Source organism: Pimephales promelas, chromosome 4 (assembly GCF_988280905.1).
Source record: "Pimephales promelas chromosome 4, fPimPro1.hap1.1, whole genome shotgun sequence".
NCBI lineage: Eukaryota > Metazoa > Chordata > Actinopteri > Cypriniformes > Leuciscidae > Pimephales > Pimephales promelas.
Window position 1 is genome coordinate 3909706 of NC_142772.1, and position 19204 is coordinate 3928909.

Genomic DNA, 19204 nt, shown 5'->3' on the forward strand with positions numbered 1-19204 from the left:
TTGTACCAAAAAATGTGTGTGTGGGAAAAGCTGTTTGAATCTCTCTCTCTCTCTCTCTCTCTCTCTCTCTCTCTCTCTCTCTCTCTCTCTCTCTCTTTCTCTCTTCTCTCTCTCTCTCTCTCTCTCTCTCTCTTTCTCTCTTCTCTCTCTCTCTCTCTCTCCCTCTCTCTCTCTTTCTCTCTCTCTCTCTCCCTCTCTCTCTGTATATATGATATTGTAATATTGATCTAGATCTCTGCAAAGTGCAACAAGTGCGTCTCATACGCACCGAGCGAACGCACAGAGTAACAACTTTCAACACACTCCAATGTATTTAGTATGATTGTTTTAACCATGTAAAACAGGCTGCGCTACCCCACATAGACAACGTCGTAAGCATAATAAAAGCCCCGCTGGAACCAAGACATTAGCATTCGATCCAGCTGCCTCGTTTTGCTCCACGACTCATACGTTAATAAAACTGTAAAACATCAGCTCATCCATGAATATGATTTATGACTGAGTCCCGCGGATTACTTTTGTACTTTCGTCATTGTTTTGAATAAGCGACCTCTAGTGGCGAAAATTACATATTGTGCCTTTTTACTTAGTTAAAGGAGAACTCCGGCGCAAAATGAACATTTAGTCTAATTATACATTGTTACCTAGTCAACCGTTATCAGAGATTTGTTTTCATGATTGCCGAATGTAAATAGTTTTATCTCTAAAAACAGTTTAGCCTATAACGCTAGTATATGGGGCGTAGAGTAATGACAAATAAAAATCGCTTGTTATTACCACTAACAAGGCTCAAAATAGCCCCACACCAACACGACAGCATAATAAGGGTCCCTACATTCAAACCGAAGCATTGAGAGCTTTGCCAGTGTCCAGACAGTTTAATAAGAAGATATTTTATACACACAGTCAACTTCGCGAATACAGAAAGAAGCCATCTTGGAAAAATAGTCTCTACCAGTCGATCTACGAACGCCGATCCAAGTGCGCTGGTGAGATGTGAATAAGATGATAAAGTGAGCGCGAACAGTAGGCTACATGTACATATTGAAGATAAGTAAACGGTTTGTGTTTGTGTTTCTTCTGGAAACAACGGACCATATGAGATTCTGCACAGTTCAGCGCACTTGGATCGGCGTTCGTAGATCGACTGGTAGAGACTATTTTTCCAAGATGGCTTCTTCCTGTATTCGCAAAGTTGACTGTGTGTATAAAATATCTTCTTATTAAACTGTATGGACACTAACAACGTTGTCAATGCTTCGGTTTGAACGTAGGGACCCTTATTATGCTGTAGTGTTGGTGTGGGGCTATTTTGAGCCTTGTTAGTGGTAATAACAAGCGATTTTTATTTGTCCTTACTCTATGCCCTATATACTAGCGTTATACTAGCGTTATAGGCTAAACTGTTTTTTAGAGATAAAACTATTTACATTCGGAAATCATGAAAACAAATCTCAGATAACGGTTGACTAGGTAACAATGTGTAATTAGACCAAAGGTTCATTTTGCGCTGGAGTTGTCCTTTAAGGACTACCTATTTAATTAAAATGACACAATAAGAGGTCATTGAAGAACTTGCTGTTTTGAAACCTAAAACGCAGCATTGTTTGAACAAAATGGTGGGGGATTACAATCTTTTAACGATTCAAACCTCTGCATTAAGCCTCATGAATGGGATAGGTTAACAAATCACAATAATGGCATTACTGTATTCCAGAAATGTAACATGCTTCACTTACTTTTGGTGTTGTACATCTGAATATGATGGAATGACATTTTACGTTTGAGTTTGACCTTTTGCAAGCACAGGTTTTACCTGTCAACTGTTCAAATTGGATGTCCTTCTCACATTAACAAAAGAATAATTGTTCATTAAATGCCTTAAAGAATGTCTTTTAATCCTGATCACCAGAGGAGAGTTCAATTATACAAACTGAAACAAGCGACTCTAAATCTAACGATTTAGATTGGATGATGCGGTCATCCGCAGTCTAATTGATTTAAAGCTGAGCATTATTGTGATGAAAGGTTAATACATGGCAAAGTGAAAAGCAGTCTGGTGAGCGGATGCATCCCTTTCTTACATTGTTTTGTTTACTGTCTGCATCAGGCACACGGAGCACCTGGTGGGCTGAGAACATTCTTTCTCACACTCGGGACTGTTGTTTTCGAGTATCCGAAATTGTTTTTGGTGGAATTAAAAACCCATAGCCTCAAAAGCCTTGGCCCCTGTTTCCATATGGCTCAGAAAAGTTCCCATAGCGATCTCCCACTGGCCCTGCTCATTTGCGATGGTGGTTGAAGTGCAGCAAAGTTCATTAAATCACTATTTTACCACTTAAGCTTAATCCCTATACCAATACAACAGTACAATCCAGAAAGACAAGAGAGAAGAAGAGGGCTTAGAGACTTGACGGATCAGATCTGACGTTTTGTTTTCCCACCGTTGCCAGGGAGTGCAAGGAATCTTGCTTCTGTGCACTTCTCTCGAGGAAAAACGCGGGGATGCGGGACGTGTCCTCCCATCCGCCCCGTGAAACGCCGTGTCAATCTAGGGCTGTCCTTGATCGTGGCCATCTGCCAGGGAATTCAGCAGGGCATCGGCTTCATTGAGCGCATCCTATTGTCCTGTTCTTGTATTAAGGTTGCATTAAGGTTGAACTCGGGTGCAGGAACAAATCACAGATAAAGCTAGTCCTATGTTTTTGGAAGCACTGCCCCCTCTCTATCCGATTCACACAGAGCAGCTCCTACTGTAGAGGACGTCTTCGCCAGTGGGGAGTCAAAGAGGGTCTTGTGGAATGCCTATGTTTAGTTTTGTTTTGTTAATACATTGACAGTGCCTAACTGTGGGGAGATGGGGAGGGTGGGATGTTGCGAGATGGTGTTAAGAAAGGGAAAAAAAGCACTGGTACGTGCCAAGTGCCGATTGTCTCCTTGTAATAGGCATCAAAAGACCAACTTCTGTGTGTTACCATACAGGTGAACTCACTCCTGGGAAAGTAGGGTTTTTCTCAGCCTCCGCAGAGAGCCAGCGTCGCTCTTTTCTCTCTCAGCAGTAACGGGATTAGTCGTGCCATTGCTCTCGCGGCTTTCACGCCACTGTCTACTTCCCATCTTCCGCTAATGTGATTATCCCAGTCCCTGTGGTCCAAGCAGAAGGACGAGGGACTCCTCTTCAGTTGCACATTCACGGTGCCTCACAGAACCCCCCCCCCCCTCCATTAACACCACCCAAATTCTCTTGCGGTGGTGGTGTTAATGACGGAGACCTGTTGGGCACAATTTAGATGCCATCTTAGTCAGAGGAAGACATGGTGGCATTGCACTATGCTTCCATGCCTTGAACAAACTCTTACGCATACTGTGCAGTCTGAAGATCTAATGACCTACGTTATTGCACATCCACGTGCTTCATGTCAAGGTAAAATAAATTCAACATTATTGTTAGTGTGCGGAGTATGTCTGAACAGTTGTGGCCATACTTTTACCTTTAGCTAATTAGGGGGTCATAAAAATTACTTGTTTTTTAGTTCTGTCCTGAATAAGCTGGTTCACATGACACATGTTTACATTTAGTACACAAGACACAATAACCGAATTCAATCACGGGAACAGTTTTTGCATACTAATGAAAATGACTATGTTTATGAAGGCCAGAGCTGTCCTGCAGAATTTATTTCCAACCCTAATCAAACACACCTGAACAAGCTAATCAATAGCCGCTATCCGACCAGAGGGACTTTTGCAGTTCCTAGAACCTAACGTTCCTATAACCCTTTTTTTCTCGTGTTCCGACCGGACTAAATTGGGGATTTTTTAGTTCCTCAGACCGTTGTTCCTATAACTCTTTCAGTACCTAGTCTAGAGCGAGGACTTTTTTAGTTCCCTTTCCCGAGGTCTACAGCCGCTTTCCGACCAAGTAGTTACAGGAACTTAGTTATAGGAACTGTCCACTTCTAAACAGTTCTAAGAACTACTTTCCCCCAAACTCGGTTTTGCTGCTTGCGTTCGCACTGGCCAAGTGGCTATAGGAACTGGTAGGAGGGGTAACGCAAGCACGGCGACGGGCTTTATAGCGTCATCACTAGACGTAGCGCATAACGCGGCTATTGCAATGTTCCTGTTCTGCCTTGCCGGGACCAACGGAGAACGAACGGCAGCGTTTAAAGATTATGCTTGAGTTCTGTACAGAGAAACACAGACGAAAGCTCCAGCGTAATATGATATTAAGTAATATGTTAAAAGAAGATAAAAGAGCAGAGCGCAGGAGGCAAACAAAACGACGGGTAAGTTTAGCTATTATTAGCAATCAGCTGGTTGAATGCGTTATGTTTTTCTTAATCCTCGTTGTAATGTTTTGCAAAAACACACCGCGTATGGTAGACAGCGCGCTACAAGTTCCGTGTTGACACTGGGCATGACTTATAAGTTTAACCAATCAACGTAGACCTCGGGAAAGGGAACTAAAAAAGTCCTCGCTCTAGACTAGGTACTGAAAGAGTTATAGGAACAACGGTCTGAGGAACTAAAAAATCCCCAATTTAGTCCGGTCGGAACACGAGAAAAAAAGGGTTATAGGAACGTTAGGTTCTAGGAACTGCAAAAGTCCCTCCGGTCGGAAAGCGGCTTACGTTGATTGGTTCAACTTATAAGTCATGCCTACTGTCAACACGGAACTTGTAGCGCGCTGTCTGCCATACGCGGTGTGTTTTTGCAAAACATTACAACTAAGGATTAAGACAAACATAACGCCATTCAATCAGTCATTCAACCAGCTAATTGCTAATGCTAGCTAAACTTTCCCGTCGTTTTGTTTGCCTCCTGCGCTCTGCTCTTTTATCTTCTTCCATCATATCACGCTGGAGCCTTCATCTGTGTTTCTCTGTACAGAACTCAAGCATAATCTTTAAACGCCGTCGTTCGTTCTCCGTTATTAAGGTCCCGGCAAGGCAGAACAGCTCGCGCTACGTCAAGTGATGACGCGATAAAGCCCGTCGCCGTGGTTGCGTTACCCCTCCTACCAGTTCATATGGCCACTTGGCCAGTGCGAACGCAAGCAGCAAAACCGAGTTTGGGGGAGAGTAGTTCTTAGAACTGTTTAGAAGTGGACAGTTCCTATAACTAAGTTCCTGTAACTACTTGGTCGTAAAGCGGATAATGTCTTCAGGATTACTAAGGCTACAGGCAAGAGAGATTTTTTTACATGCAGCCAATAACCCATTCAAAACCGGGATATTAGCAATAACCCGGTCGCGAACGGCCATGTAAACACCGGCAAAAACCTGAATATGCTCATATCCCGGATTTTAATATACCTGGGGTACCCCTTTTCTAACCCGAATTTTTGGTCATGTAAACGCGTATCGGCATATCCCCGTAGTGATTTGTGTTCTGCTTGTTCTATTCGCAAGGAATCTTGGGTTTTGAGTAAAGAAACTTCTCGGCACATACAAAAATCCGAACGCAGTATACCGGAAGTAAACATGGCGAGACACAGCACAGCATACTTTTGGAGCAAAGTCAGTAACGTTACCAGAATCAAAGCGCAAACAAAGGCGGTCGCTATCTGCCCCGAACTATTCATTATCCGCGTGCTGCTGTTGTTGTTGTCTTTGGATACAGGAAGAAGAATCGGAAATGACACGTATCGCGTCTTAAGGTTGTCCGTATGACGCTAACCGCGCATTGCCGTTTACATCGGGATATTCCAATTCCATGTATACAGGAGAAACTCTCTCTGCTCACGCATGTAAACGGGTTATTCCGAATGTTTCAGAAACCCGAATAGTGATCTTAACCCGACCATAACCCGAAAAATGGCTGCATGTAAACGAGCCAAACTCTACAGGACAGTGGCTCTCTAGGACCGAACTTGCCTACCCCTGATGTGGGCAATTTGGTCTTTGCGGACTTTTTTCTTCTACTACTCTGCTGCTGCAGAGCAGTGGACATGCTACTGCTAATAATACACATACACGCTGATGTGAGCATGTAAGATATGCTGCTGCTGGATGAATAGGCATAAATCCCAGGTGACAGGTGGAGCTGGGGGAGGTGGATGGTTTCTGAGGACAGGACATCTGCAGGACCAGCTTATTGCGAACACTGAAGCTGAATATTTAAATGTTGAGCAAACAAGTTCATTGGCTGCAGAATCAGCCAAGGCTAATCAGCAGAAGTATAAATGAAAACCAACGCATAGCCAGAGCCCGTCTAACGGAGAGCCTTGGCACTTCCTATTAGCCCCATTGTGTATCATCTTGGTTGCAGTTCCATTAGAATTCCACTGGAGGTGATCACGGGCAAGTGCGGAATGAATGGAAGTTAACGGCTAAATGTGTCTCTTTCTCCTGCTTGTCGTTGAATCAACATAGATTTTATTGTCGATTCTGCAAGTTCAATATAGATTATAGGCCAAAAGTTGAATAAACGAGTACTTATGTCCTTTCGATTTCTTACAGGTTAGGCCGTTGTTGGCCGGAACGCGCTAGCATTCTGCTATTGTGTGACATCATCACATTTTTTAACAGATTTTTAGAACAGATAAGTGAACTTAAAAATGCAATTTTCAGCTGAGTGTATTATCTTAGCCCTTCCTTTTGAATGCAACTTTCAAATTACTTGACAAAAGTTACTTCAATTACTTGAGCTGCAGTCATCTTTGACAAGCGCTCTTTGATAACGTGATGATTACGTCCCTGCAGATCATCTGTCCATCACCGTATAAAGCCCGTCCTGGCAATTTGATTGGCCCGATCATTTTTTTGCCTGATCATAATTACTCCTCAATGGATCGAGTCCAGACCGAACTTCACGACCAAAAAATGTTGTGGGCGGAGTTCGGGCTGGCATCCAGGCTACCATTGAGTATAAAAAACAATATAAATTCTCGGTATTGCATTGGACTCTACGATCGGCAGAAGTTAACGAGCATCCTTAGACCTTCACCGGAAATACCTGTGCTGTGCATAGAGCCCATTTGCTGCTTCAGTTGTGTTTGATCAGAGTTGGAACTGAACTTTGCAGGAAGGTAAATCTCCAGGAACCGGATTGAGCAGCCCTGCTCTAGAACATAAGTGGTCGACAATGCCAAAATATGAATTGCCTCTTGTGTGCCTTCTCCATCAGTCCTATAAAAACTCTGGATGAAACAAGTCTTCATTCAGTAATTACAAACGATTCTTAACACAATATATGTATTTAAATTAATCCATATTTTTATTGGATTAATTTAAAGGTGCCATCAGTCAAAAAAAATCAAATCATACTCCATATTCCATACCAGATGGGGGCAGTATACCTCCAGAAAGTGAGTTGTTCCGCGGCCGCGCGCACTCTCACGTCTTCAAACAACACGAGCGAGCGTGTTGCTCTCTCTTCCTCACGCATATTAATCAAATCAATTGTCACGATAGCACCATTCAGAGTTGCCAACTCTCACGAATTCACCGTGAGACACGCAATTGACAATTTTCACACACTCTCACGCCACACATCAATTTTGTCACGCACAGAAAAGGACACAGAGACCGACAGACTAGACAGAGCAGGTTAGTTATGATATATAAAAAAAATCTCAGCTCAGATTCTGTCAATTTTATTAAGCAATTCAAACAATAAATATCGTTTTGGCGCTTGTACATGTTACACGACAGATCCCTAGCGCACATGAACTGATCATCTCTACGAGCTAATGGTAAAAGAACACGAACACTGTTCCTCATGCATAATATCGACCAATAATGTTTTTGAACTCTTCCCTGAACTGAAATGTAGTAGTGGGATGAACTTTCCACACGACTGACATCAGGTTCAAGTACACCCACAAGCCGTGCGATTTACTCGTGTATTGCAGTTTGGCTGGTGGTTATGTTGCCCGTCCGCATACCGCCTCCCATGGCCGAAACTGGTATTATGACACCTGCCGGCCCAGGGCTAGTAATTTAGCATGCTAATTCGGGTTAATATGCAGCACTATAACTTTTTTAGTGGCACTATAAATTTTTATTTTAAAAAAAATAGAGTATGATGAAGTTATGTACATAAACAGTAATTTGGGGGCAATTATAATGCAGGAATCTGACATTTTGTTCTTATTTTAAAGATGTGGTGCTTCTCATCCAGTGTGCCAAGTTCTGCAAACCACTTTAGGTATGCCCCCCTAGCACTAACCCCTTTTTTGGCACTTCCCGCGGTCCTTAATAGCAACCATTCGTGTTTTATGCATTTGTCTTTGCTTTTGGCCTCAATGGCGTTCCATACTGGATGGTTCGTGGTAGTGTTGACGTTTGTTGTGACGTCAGCAGTTTCGTTGACGATCAAAATGAAGGCGCACACGTGTTAACTCAGAGCCGAAAAATGACAAAGCATGAAAATAATGTTTCATCCAGCGCAATATTTATTTGTTCCTTTCCTGACTGTCAAGCGTCATACAACAAAGCATGGAAGCTAGAAGCGCATCTCTGCAAACATACAGGGGAGGTAAGTAATGCACAGGGCCAACATATGAGTGAAATGAAACGGAAACGTCCTCAGAGAACGTTAGTAAGTGTTTGCAGGTGTGAAGGCGCGTTCTGAAAGCTGTTTTCAATTGAATAAATGTTTATCAATTGAAACGTGCTCAGTCGATTTGTCAACACGACTCTATGCAGTTTAATGTTAAAGTGTATCCTACATTTTCTTTCGCAGAGGCCATTTAAGTGCGAAGATGACGATTGCAGCAAATCTTTCTGCACGAAATATCACCTTGCTCGTCACACGCTGACGCATACCGGAGAAAGACCGTACAAGTGAGTGACCTTTCTTAAGATTAAGTTTAATAGGATGGCAAGCTGTCATTTACTCGTGCCGTGTCTGTTAACAGATGCACGGAGGACGGATGCAAAGAAGGATTCACCACAAACACCAACCTAAAGAAACATATTTCACGTATTCACAGACAGGAGACAAAACAGTACATAGTAAGTAAAAGTAAACGTATTTAAGATGTCAAAAATGTATGTTGTTGGCTATATTCAGTTATATTTAAACACTTTTGCTGGAAAACGGTATAATGCACAAATCTGTAATATACTGTTATGTGAAATAGCAAGTGACAGTTCTAGCCCCAGTCTCTCACACTTTTATTGAGCACTGCCATATAAATATTAAATTATTGTGTATAAATAAAATCATTCAGTACCGTTAAATTACTTTTACATTACCTTCACTGTAGTGTATCATAATACTATTAATGTTAAAGGGAAAGTTCACCCAAAAATGAAAATTCTGCCGTTAATTACTCACCCTCATCATGTCGTTCCAAATCTGGATGAAGTTTGTTCATTTTCAGAACACAAATGAAGATCTTTTTGATGAAAGATTTGTGTCACTCCAATGACAGCTACGCAACGACTACTTTAACGCTTCAAAAAGTTCATAAAGAGATTGTAAAACTAATCCATATGAATTGAGAGGTTCAGTCCAAATTTTCTGAAGACTATCGCTTTATGATGAACAGATTTAATGTAGGCTTTTATTCACAGAAAAACATTGATCAGTGAACATAAACAGAAGCTCAAACGAATAGCTTGATGCGCGAGAACAAACCTCATTGGTTCTTTCTGAAGCTCAAACGTGATGCGTAACATGAGAATGAACCTCATTGGTTCTCACAGGTCAAGCGAACATCTTTAAGTTTCCGTTTACCACAACTGATGTGTGTTTATGTGAATAAAAGCCTAATTTTAAATCTGTTCATCATATAAAGTGATCAAGTCTCTTCAGAAAATTTGGACTAAACCGCTCAATTCATATGGATTATATTTATGATCTGAAACTTTTTGAAGCGTACCGGAGATTAATGAAATGTTCCTATTTGGGTAAACTAACCATTTGTACTGTTCAGTATATGTTTTATATGTGAATTTGTGTTGTTTAAATATTTATTTTTGATTTTTTTTAGTGCATATTTGAAGGATGTGGCAAAGCATTCAAGAAGAATAACCAGCTGAAAACCCATGAGTGTACACACACACAGCTGCTACCGTTCTTGTAAGACTTTTCCCACTGGTTTGTCTTGTCTCCTTGTTTTTTTTTTGTAATTAATTGAAGTCTTTCTCAGTAAACTGACATAATGCCTGATGATTTAGAAACTGAGACGTGTCCGACTCCCTTCAGTTGATGTTGTGTATCTCCTGCATTGCTCTGATCATCAGGTGCTCGTATGAAGGCTGCGGGAGACGTTTCTCACAGCGTGGTAAACTGAAGCGCCATGAGAAGGTACACAAAGGTATGTCCTCTGCTTGTTCTGTTGGTCATAAGTGTTTAATGTCAAATGTTGATTTTGAACGTGAGGTGAGTTTTTGAAGAATACCCTGGCCTCTCCAGAAATAAACCATAACATGGTTATCCACTTTATTTTAAAGTAAAGTAAAGTAAAGCAAGCTGTATTTAACTTTAATGTGCGAGGCTTCCAGTGTCATTCACTTCCACTTAATTTTAGTTCTACAAAGACAGTTAATTTTGTTGCTTGATATTGCAAACTGGGCTGGTATCTATCTTATTATAGTAATCAAACGCACTGATTTTTTGGTTTGTATCACAAATAAGTTGACAATTTACTGGATTTTGTTTAGGGATTCACGATATATCGGCATCGGCCGATATATGTTCATTTTTAATGTTATCGTTATCGGCCTGGTAAGAAAATGTGGCCGATATATTAAAGCCGATAAATAATGTATTATTCCCTTCAGCTGAGACGCTTGTTGAGCACTGTTTATGTTTTTGAATTTCTTGAAATATGATTAAAAAAAAATAGAAAATACGGTTCGGTACAACATGTGAAGCGCAAATCTGTCATATCGGCTATACAACACTATAATGGGAACATCATTATAATTGTGCGCTTGGGTCATGGAATTAATTGTGAGACTTTTGTATTTGTAATCAGGCTCTCAAAATTAGATAAAAATTTGGATTTAAGTTTATCGGCCGATATATCGGTTATCGGCTTTCAAATATAAAGAATTATCGGTTATCGGTATCGGCCAAAATTTTCATATCGGTGCATCCCTAATTTTGTTAGTTATTCTTCTAGTTCTTTATCTATTGTGGCTAAAGAATCAGATCCAGAGGAAATGGCCTATTTCTACATTGCAAAAAAAGTGTAGACAGGAGTCACCCAATAGACAGGAGCTTTATGAGATGAACAGGTTGAAACTCAGGTTTGATGCTGTTGTAACAAGTAAAAACCTTAGCATATTTGAATCAAAACAACGTAAATGTGTTTTTTTGTGGCTCTTTAAATCATTGGATGTGCATCACCCGACCTTTCATGTGTTAAATCCCGATCCAGGCTATTCCTGCACGGCTGCGGGCTGCTCATTTGTGGGAAAGAACTGGACCGAGATGACAAACCACAACAAAGTTCATATAGGTAAGCCTAATAGCCTAAAAATAGTAGGGCCCTATGATTTCTGCGATCACGGAATCGCGAAATTGGCCAATTAACGCGGAATTTCGTGGATTTTTACATATTTGGTTTGAAATTCTGTTTTTGTGTGGGTGTCTGGGGAAAATGCAGATCTGAGCGACACAACTCCCCCAACCCGTCATTTCAGCTACAATAACGAAATCAAAACAATGAAAGCATGGTGAAGCGGCTCTCCACAGCAAAAAGTTAAGAAACTCAAAGCTATAAGCCGTCAGTGCCGAGCCGAGAAGTTCGCACGTGACTTATGCAGTGTTTCCCACACATAAACTAATTCGCCGCCACATACTGCGTTTCATTTTTTAACACTATGTAAAACACGCAGCGTATTCTTTCAGTTGTATTTCCCCGCTCTCCCTCCGTCTCTCTCTCTCACACACACACACACAACGTGCACACCACAATCGTACTATGAGGCGCCGGACTGGACAAAAGCGAACTCTGTGAGCGACACTGGGCGAGAGAGAGACAGAGTGTGACTTTATTTAAACTTATATAAACTAATATAATTTATATTACTGGACAGTTTAAAGCTCATAACCATATTTTGTTGTTATCTGCATCATGCTGTATTTGTCCTGAAAAGGCTACTGAGTAAATGTCTGTATTACCTCAATAAATTTGAGGTCATTCCTAATTTATTTGTATTTTTAATACATTTTAATCATTAACTTTAAAGTCGGCATGAAATCAAATTTGACAAATCTTCTTTTTATATGTAATATTGTAGTGTTTATTATAAATGATTTATCTGTGCACTTTTTAAAAATTCATGTACCCTTATAATCTTAAATCAAATACAGTACCCTTCCCTCCCCCATCAAAAAGATCTCTCTTCTCTTTTGGTCACGTGGAATAGTGAAAGAGTGCAGCTATCGGTCCACCTGTTCAAATCTGCCTCCATTTTGTTTGCAACGATCCAATCATATCCCAAAGAATGAAATCAAGCCCTGGCCTACTTTTTTTTTTTTTTCTAATTTCAGAAACCGTTTCACTCGGATATACGTCACGTCAAGGAAAAAATGACAATCTCAACTTGCGTTTCACGCCGACTTTAAAAGCACACACAGATTTTTTACGGCTAAAATAACAGTCAAGGGTAAAAAAACGAATTCCCAAAAATTAAAATGGAAAAAAACGGAATTTGGGAAGAAATAAAACAGATTTCATAGGGCCCTATACTAGCATGCTACCTCAAAGAAAGTTACAAAATATATAACTTGGTGTGTGTGTGTGTGTGTTCAGTCCGGGTACAGTGTGATCAGTGTAAGAAAACATTCAGGGATAGCTGGTTCCTGAAGCAGCATCTACATGTTCACTCTAAAGAGCGCCTGGTCTTCCACTGCCCCAGAGACGGATGTTCCCGCTCATACACCACTGCGTTCAACCTGCAGAGCCACATACTCTCCTTCCATGAAGAGCAGCGCTTCTTCACCTGCACTCACCCTGGCTGTGGCAAGTCCTTTTCCATGAAGGTAACACTTTCCTATCGCTGATGGAAATTAGAGCCAGACCGATATATCGGCAGACCGATATTATCGGCCGATATTAGGCATTTTCCAAACTATCGGTACCGGCAGTTGTAATGGCCGATAAATGAAAATTTAAAAAATTGAACCATGTCATGAGTGTTGGAGTTGTATAGTTTGTCCACCAGAGGGCACTCTACACCGTTCCTGTTGGCAACACTCGTTGAGTTGGTCACGATACATACATTGCTTGAATAACAATTAAAAGAATATCCACATCAGTTCTCTTAACTCAAATAAGCTTGACAAAATTTGTGACTATCAGTTTGTGACTGTCCAGTTTAAAAAATAAATAAATAAATAAAATATCGGCCGATATATCGGAATATCGGATTTTAAAACCCAAAAATATTTGTATCGGCCTTCAAAATCCTTTATCGGTCGGGCTCTAATGGAAATGCTAAGAACTTGTGGATAAACTTCATAACTCCAGCGGATCCTCAAACTGTCAGCAAAACCTCATACAGTAGTTCACAATTTTTTGACTATACTAAATGGAAGAGCTTGAATTGAACTTTATATGAAAACGTAATGTGATGCACTTACTGCCTCAGAAGGTGCTGTTGTAATGATGGACAAAACACAAATCTCCGACATTTTGTGGTAAAAAAACCCCTCAATTTTAGCTTGATTTTGGTTCAAATGCAATTTGAGACCGACCGATATGGATTTTTGGGTGCCGATATCGATATTAGGGCGTAAAATACCGATATATCGGCCAATATTTTTTTGTGTATATTAATACAGTAGAAATATTATTTGTTTATTATAGTACCAGTCAAAACTTGGGACACTTTCCTATTGTGCTCTGTGCACTGCACTGTGTATAATTATTTTATATATATAAATACACACACATGCTTGTATATATTTAAGAAATAGTATAATTTATATACTGTATATAGATTTATATATAATTTATATTATATATAAATATCAATATTTTATAGATAAATAATTTTTTTTTCTTAAATATACATACATGTGTGTGTATTTATATATACAAAATAATTATACACAGTGCACGCACATATATTATGTAAACACAAACTTTTAATTTGGATGTGATTAATCGTTTGACAGCCCTAGTAATTTTGGTCAATCTCATGTTATAAAAGATGAAGAGCTATTTAAGACAGACTGACATTTATACGTTTAGCCCTGGTTTTACAGACCAGGCTTAAGTCTAGTCCTAGACTAAAATGCATGTTTGAGCCGTTTTAACAAAGTAATTTGCGCACTGATATATCTTAATGTCATTTCCATTATTTTGTCTCTTTTCTAAGGCACGTTTATAAAAGCTGCTTAAATGTCCTAATTGAACTAAGGCCTAATCATGGCTTAATTTAAGGTCTGTCTGTGAAACTGGGTCATGGGGTAGTTTCCCGGACTAAAAGCCTAGTCCTTAGACTAAAATGGCCTTTTAAACCGAACAGAAATTTGCTTTCTTTGTCATGGTTTTAAATGGTCATAGACTTGGTATAGTCCAGAGTCTAAAAAGATGATTTCCTGGAGGAAGACTAGAGATACTCAAGAACTAAATTTAGGCTTAAGGCCCTTGCACATTGAGTCCAAAATTCGCGTCCGACATTTTCACACAATAAATACGACCTCACGTTATGTCAATCACGCTTGCACACTGCCTCCGAAACTTTCGTCCGTCATAAAAAAAAAAATCGAATAGGGTTCGATTTTCTACGTTTTTCGCATCCGTGGCAAGTAGTTTGAATGTAGTTTTGACAATTCAGAGCCAACAAATTACGAATACGAAAAAACGCGTACGAAAAAAGTGTGCAATGGCCTTTAAACTAAACCTACCAGGAGGCCGTGTATCCTGAGTAAAGAAAAGGCTGTACTTATTCAAACAACCAGTTTTTGTGTCCTTGCATTGCAATCAAGCAGAGATGACGATCAAAACTGTGTGGGTGGAGTTATGAGGTTTGACTGACAGTTTGAGGATCCAATGGAGTTACAGGGTTTAGTCACTAGCTCTTTGTAATGCTTTTCATTGGTTAAATATATGCACAGATAGACATAAAGGGTGCCAAATTATTTATGAACAAAAAGTCCATTCACCCAACAGTGATATTACAGTTGAATGAGCCAAGTCATTTCAGGGCAGCCTTTCTCAGGCATGTCTGGCTTGACTGCATGGGTTATGAAGTGCATTAAATACGATTGTTACTATTTCACCATATCCTGCACCTGCTCCATTTCATATTTCTTAGTACCTTCTAATTTAATCATATTAAATAGTAAGCTGGCCAATTTCAGTTGTCTTATTGTGGACATCTGGGATGTAAAATATTTAGATCAGTGTACCTTTAAGAACTTTCCTAAAATACGCATAATTATTTGTTTTTTTGTTTCTTTGCCACAGCAAAGTTTACAGCGCCACGGTGTGGTTCATGACCCTGAAAAGAAACAGGTAACTACTTTTTTTTTTTTTATTAATGACTTGGTCTTTATGTTGTAACCGAGTGGTTGATATTTAGGGAAACAAAATGAGTTGAGGATAACGGCCCTCTTTGTCTCTTTCAGCTCAAGCCTCGTCCAAAACGTTCCCTGGCATCCCGTTTGAGTGGTCACAAACCAAAAACAAAACGTCAAGCAAAAAATTCAAATTCAGATGAACCTTCAATGCCACACATTAGCCAGTCCGAGTCAACTACAAATCCTCAATTAATAGGTCAGCTGCAATCACTCAGCTCTCAAAGTTTGACAATCCTAAAAGCAGACATCCCAGAAACCTGCTCCCAGAGTTTAAAATCTGAGACCATTAAATCTGAGAGTGTTGTCAGCCAATCAAAAAACATTTATTCTGAGTTCAACAACACTGCAAAACCAGTGGTCCACCTTTTAGAGCCCCTCTTACTGTAGAGTCCAAGTTAAATCCCAGTGAACCCAATAGTTTTAATTTCACCCCACCGGCTTGCTCCAATGTAAATATACTTTTGCATTGAAAGTTGCATAGATGTTTACTGTTGCTTTAAGTCTTTTGGCTCCTCTGAGACCCCAACATCTCCTGGTACCTCCACCACAAAATCCGGTTTTAAAGTCTTCTTCAAAGTCTCTGCTTCCATTTTCTGCAGTTCTTTAGCAGAGGCAAGCCGAAGGACGCACATGGCACCACGACCCCCACGAACCACAGAGGGTTTTGATACAAAGCCAATGGGAATTGATATCTTCTCCACCATCCGAGTTAAGACTTTATCCTGTTTAGAAAAAAAAAATGAAGAAAATCATGAAATCTAGCTACCAGTGAATTATACCCATCCTCATTTTCAAAGCATTTTAGTGTTATAGTAAAAGCAAATGTAACTTATGTTGCTTGTTCATTTAAACGTATACATTCATGTATAAATAAATTAATTGTGTAAACTTGGATCACGGTTTCAAATCCCAATATTTCCAGTATTTAAGCTCTGGCTGTCTCCTATTTTTCAAGGAATGTTCCAGGCTCTACTGACAACATCTGTGATGTTAAAAGCAAGCAAAAATCATGAAATTACAATACAATTCTATGGTGCAAGACAACATAGTGGATAAAAGTTTAAAACGCATTTCTAGCCACTAGTTTTGACAACATATTTTATAATATAACTAAAATTGATGCAATACTGTTAATATCGATATATGAAAAATAGTGGAATTAATAATGTAAATTGTCTTAAAGGAGAACTCCGGTTAATTTTAACAATGAGCTAATTTTTTTTGTACATTTGGAGTACTGTCGGAACAGACAAAAATATTTTAGTTATATTGATATACAAAGAGAGGAATTGGTTTTTGAACCAAATTGACAAAAAAAAAAAATACAGAGATATTATTTTTTGGCCATATCGCCAAGCTCTACACATACTAGTATAACTAAATGATTAACTAAACTAATAAACTAGTGTATTGCTTTACATCAGTCAGAGTGGTAGTGTCACAGCTCAAACATCACACATTTTTGTATAGAAGAATTAATATAAGCAATATTAAACTATGAGCTTCTTATTTTGGCCAATAATAAAACACAGCAGGTATAGAGGTGTAAAACATTTTCCAGGACCTTCACCCTCTCTGTTATTCTTTATGCCAAAACCTAGCATATATTGTCGTTGGCTCTTATAGATTGTTCACGCTGTTCCTCATTTGTTAGTCACTTTGGATAAAAGTGTCTGCTAAATGTAAATATGATAAATGATGTCTGGTAAATGATCCCATAGACATCCATCATAAGCATGTTACTGTTATTACTATATTTACAACCTCAGGTAAAATAATCATTAAACTTGTTCTGAACCTGGAACAACTCAAAACTGCCAACATTATTCACTTTTGACAACACAAGCACAGGAATGTGCATTCAACCAACACACGGATTTACCAATCAAACAAGTTAAAAGGAAATAGATCATTTGTTTCCATACCAGTGGTGTGCCACTGTCAGTTCTTGCTTTGATAGTGAGTCTGACGTGGTTCTTCTTTTCCAGCCAGCTCACAACCTGCCTCAGTTTAGTATCTAAATCATGAAGGGAAATATCTGAGGAGAAACTGAGCTCCTTTGATTGGACGGGCCCTGCAGGTAGACCAAAACAGTGTACGGTTAGGTTTAACACAAAATGCAATCACTAGTATGAAGGAGCTTTTGCCTGAATGAAACGCACCTTTCTTGGCTTTCTGTGCATCTCTAAGTTTCATCTGCTCTTCGTGGATCTGTTTCCCTTTCATCAGTCTGTATAATGGGGGATCACAATTGTCATTTATGGGAACAAGCTTCAGCCCTGTTTGGTCCATCAGTCGTATCACATCGGCACGGTGCATTGTACCCAATTCCTCACCATCCTCACCCAGTAATTGTATATGACGCAGGCCAATCTTCCTACCCACGCTGCCAAAAGTGACTCGTGCTTTCGGGTCCAGCTTTTTCGTCTCTTTCTGGATATCCGTCATGTCTGTGCCCCCACTCTCAGTGTCTGTGGAGAAGGACATACTTAGCCAGGATGGGACAATATGGCAACAACATGCTGGCCTGAGGGTCGATGGTTTTGTTCCCAGTGGAAAGCTGACCCGGCTGATGGATCGACGAAGACTGCGGCTCAAAACAAAGCTCAGGAAACCCAGAGACATCCTAGAAGACAGTGTCATGGATGTTAGACAGATGTGTCTGAGTCTGTAATGATGATGTTTTGAAGTACAGCTAAAATACCAATACTTAGCATACTCATGATTATAATGTTAACCATTAATTCATTAACCATTTCATTCATATTAGGTCTCCATGTCTTTCCCCAACCCTTCCCCATTACATGGCTTGGGACAGACACACACAAACTTGTTTTTATATCTTTACGTGGGCTCTCCATAGACGTAATGGTTTTTATATTGTACAAACCAACCCAACCATCACAGAAAACTTCCTGCATTTTTAAAAAAAAATCACTTTAATAATAATTTATAAGCTGTTTTACCAAATGGCCCAACAATGTCAAAATTTTCACATTTGACTATCTTTGAGGGGACATTTGGACCTCTCAGTACACACACATTCACACCAACGAGCAATTTAATAAGAATGTGCACAACATTGGTGAAACGAAAAAAACACGTACTTTTACTCAACATTTACTCAAAACGGATAAAAAGCAGAGGTTGTCCCTCCGTTTGTAAGGTTTTTGACAGATTTCTTCAGAACTTCGACAAACACCAAACTGGCTGAAGCTAACGTTACTTACGTTAGAGTGACACAGGACCGACGTCGAGGACGAAGTAAGTGGATCAGTACGCTATCTGTCAGGTAAATATTTCAAGACAGACATCTGTGTCATAAACACAACATAAATAACGTTACAACTAGAAAGCATAGACAGTAAGCTAGAAAGCCAGGTGACTTTCGTAACTGATAAATGAATCTTATTCTTGGCGCACACATGTGACGTCAGGTAAACGCGCCGCTGCTGCTTTTTTATTCTTGAACAAAAATCACAGGGGATATACATATATCACTCTCTGACACACACACTCAAAATAATCAATCAAGGATCTCACTCACTTGCCCGAGTTGTTTTCCCTCCAAAGACGTCATGACTTCTTAATGATATGAGGGAAAGTAGTCAAAGGGAAAGTAGTCAAAAATAACAGGGTGGACTATAAATTGAGGGACAAACTAAAAACTTTGCTTATATTTATTAAAATAATTTTTATAATTTGA

At 39.6% G+C, this 19204-nt stretch overlaps 2 protein-coding genes across 4 annotated transcripts; one reads left to right on the forward strand and one right to left on the reverse strand.

Annotated features, from left to right (window-relative positions):
- The first annotated feature begins 8285 nt into the window (after nt 1–8285).
- gtf3aa (general transcription factor IIIAa) lies at nt 8286–16392 on the forward strand. The gene is made up of 9 exons (XM_039662300.2): nt 8286–8484; nt 8692–8792; nt 8867–8963; nt 9947–10035; nt 10200–10273; nt 11342–11422; nt 12722–12951; nt 15386–15433; nt 15547–16392. The coding sequence occupies exons 1-9, from the start codon at nt 8362–8364 to the stop codon at nt 15883–15885; spliced, it is 1182 nt and encodes a 393-aa protein (XP_039518234.2). The 5' UTR covers nt 8286–8361; the 3' UTR covers nt 15886–16392.
- On the reverse strand, nt 15041–18937 carry mtif3 (mitochondrial translational initiation factor 3). 3 transcript variants are annotated; one of them, XM_039662302.2, is made up of 4 exons: nt 18729–18937; nt 17661–18124; nt 17424–17572; nt 15041–16220 (listed from the first exon to the last, which is right to left on the reverse strand). In XM_039662302.2, the coding sequence occupies exons 2-4, from the start codon at nt 18121–18123 to the stop codon at nt 15984–15986; spliced, it is 849 nt and encodes a 282-aa protein (XP_039518236.2). In that variant the 5' UTR covers nt 18124; nt 18729–18937; the 3' UTR covers nt 15041–15983. The 3 variants fall into 3 exon arrangements, with proteins under 3 accessions (XP_039518236.2, XP_039518238.2, XP_039518237.2); XM_039662304.2 differs by having other exon boundaries at nt 18606–18937; XM_039662303.2 differs by lacking the exon at nt 18729–18937 and adding an exon at nt 18617–18721.
- Nucleotides 18938–19204: the final 267 nt, after the last annotated feature.

Bases quoted from the DNA above. Each gene is read 5' to 3' on its own strand.
- gtf3aa (XM_039662300.2), top strand. From the start codon at position 8,362: ATGACAAAGCATGAAAATAATGTTTCATCCAGCGCAATATTTATTTGT. The intron at 8,964-9,946 runs GTAAGTAAAAGT...GATTTTTTTTAG, and splicing joins AGGAGACAAAACAGTACATA to TGCATATTTGAAGGATGTGG. The intron at 11,423-12,721 runs GTAAGCCTAATA...GTGTGTGTTCAG, and splicing joins CCACAACAAAGTTCATATAG to TCCGGGTACAGTGTGATCAG.
- mtif3 (XM_039662303.2), bottom strand. The intron at 17,573-17,660 runs GTGCGTTTCATT...GTCTACCTGCAG, and splicing joins TGCACAGAAAGCCAAGAAAG to GGCCCGTCCAATCAAAGGAG. The intron at 16,221-17,423 runs GTATGGAAACAA...TTTTCTAAACAG, and splicing joins CTGACAGTGGCACACCACTG to GATAAAGTCTTAACTCGGAT.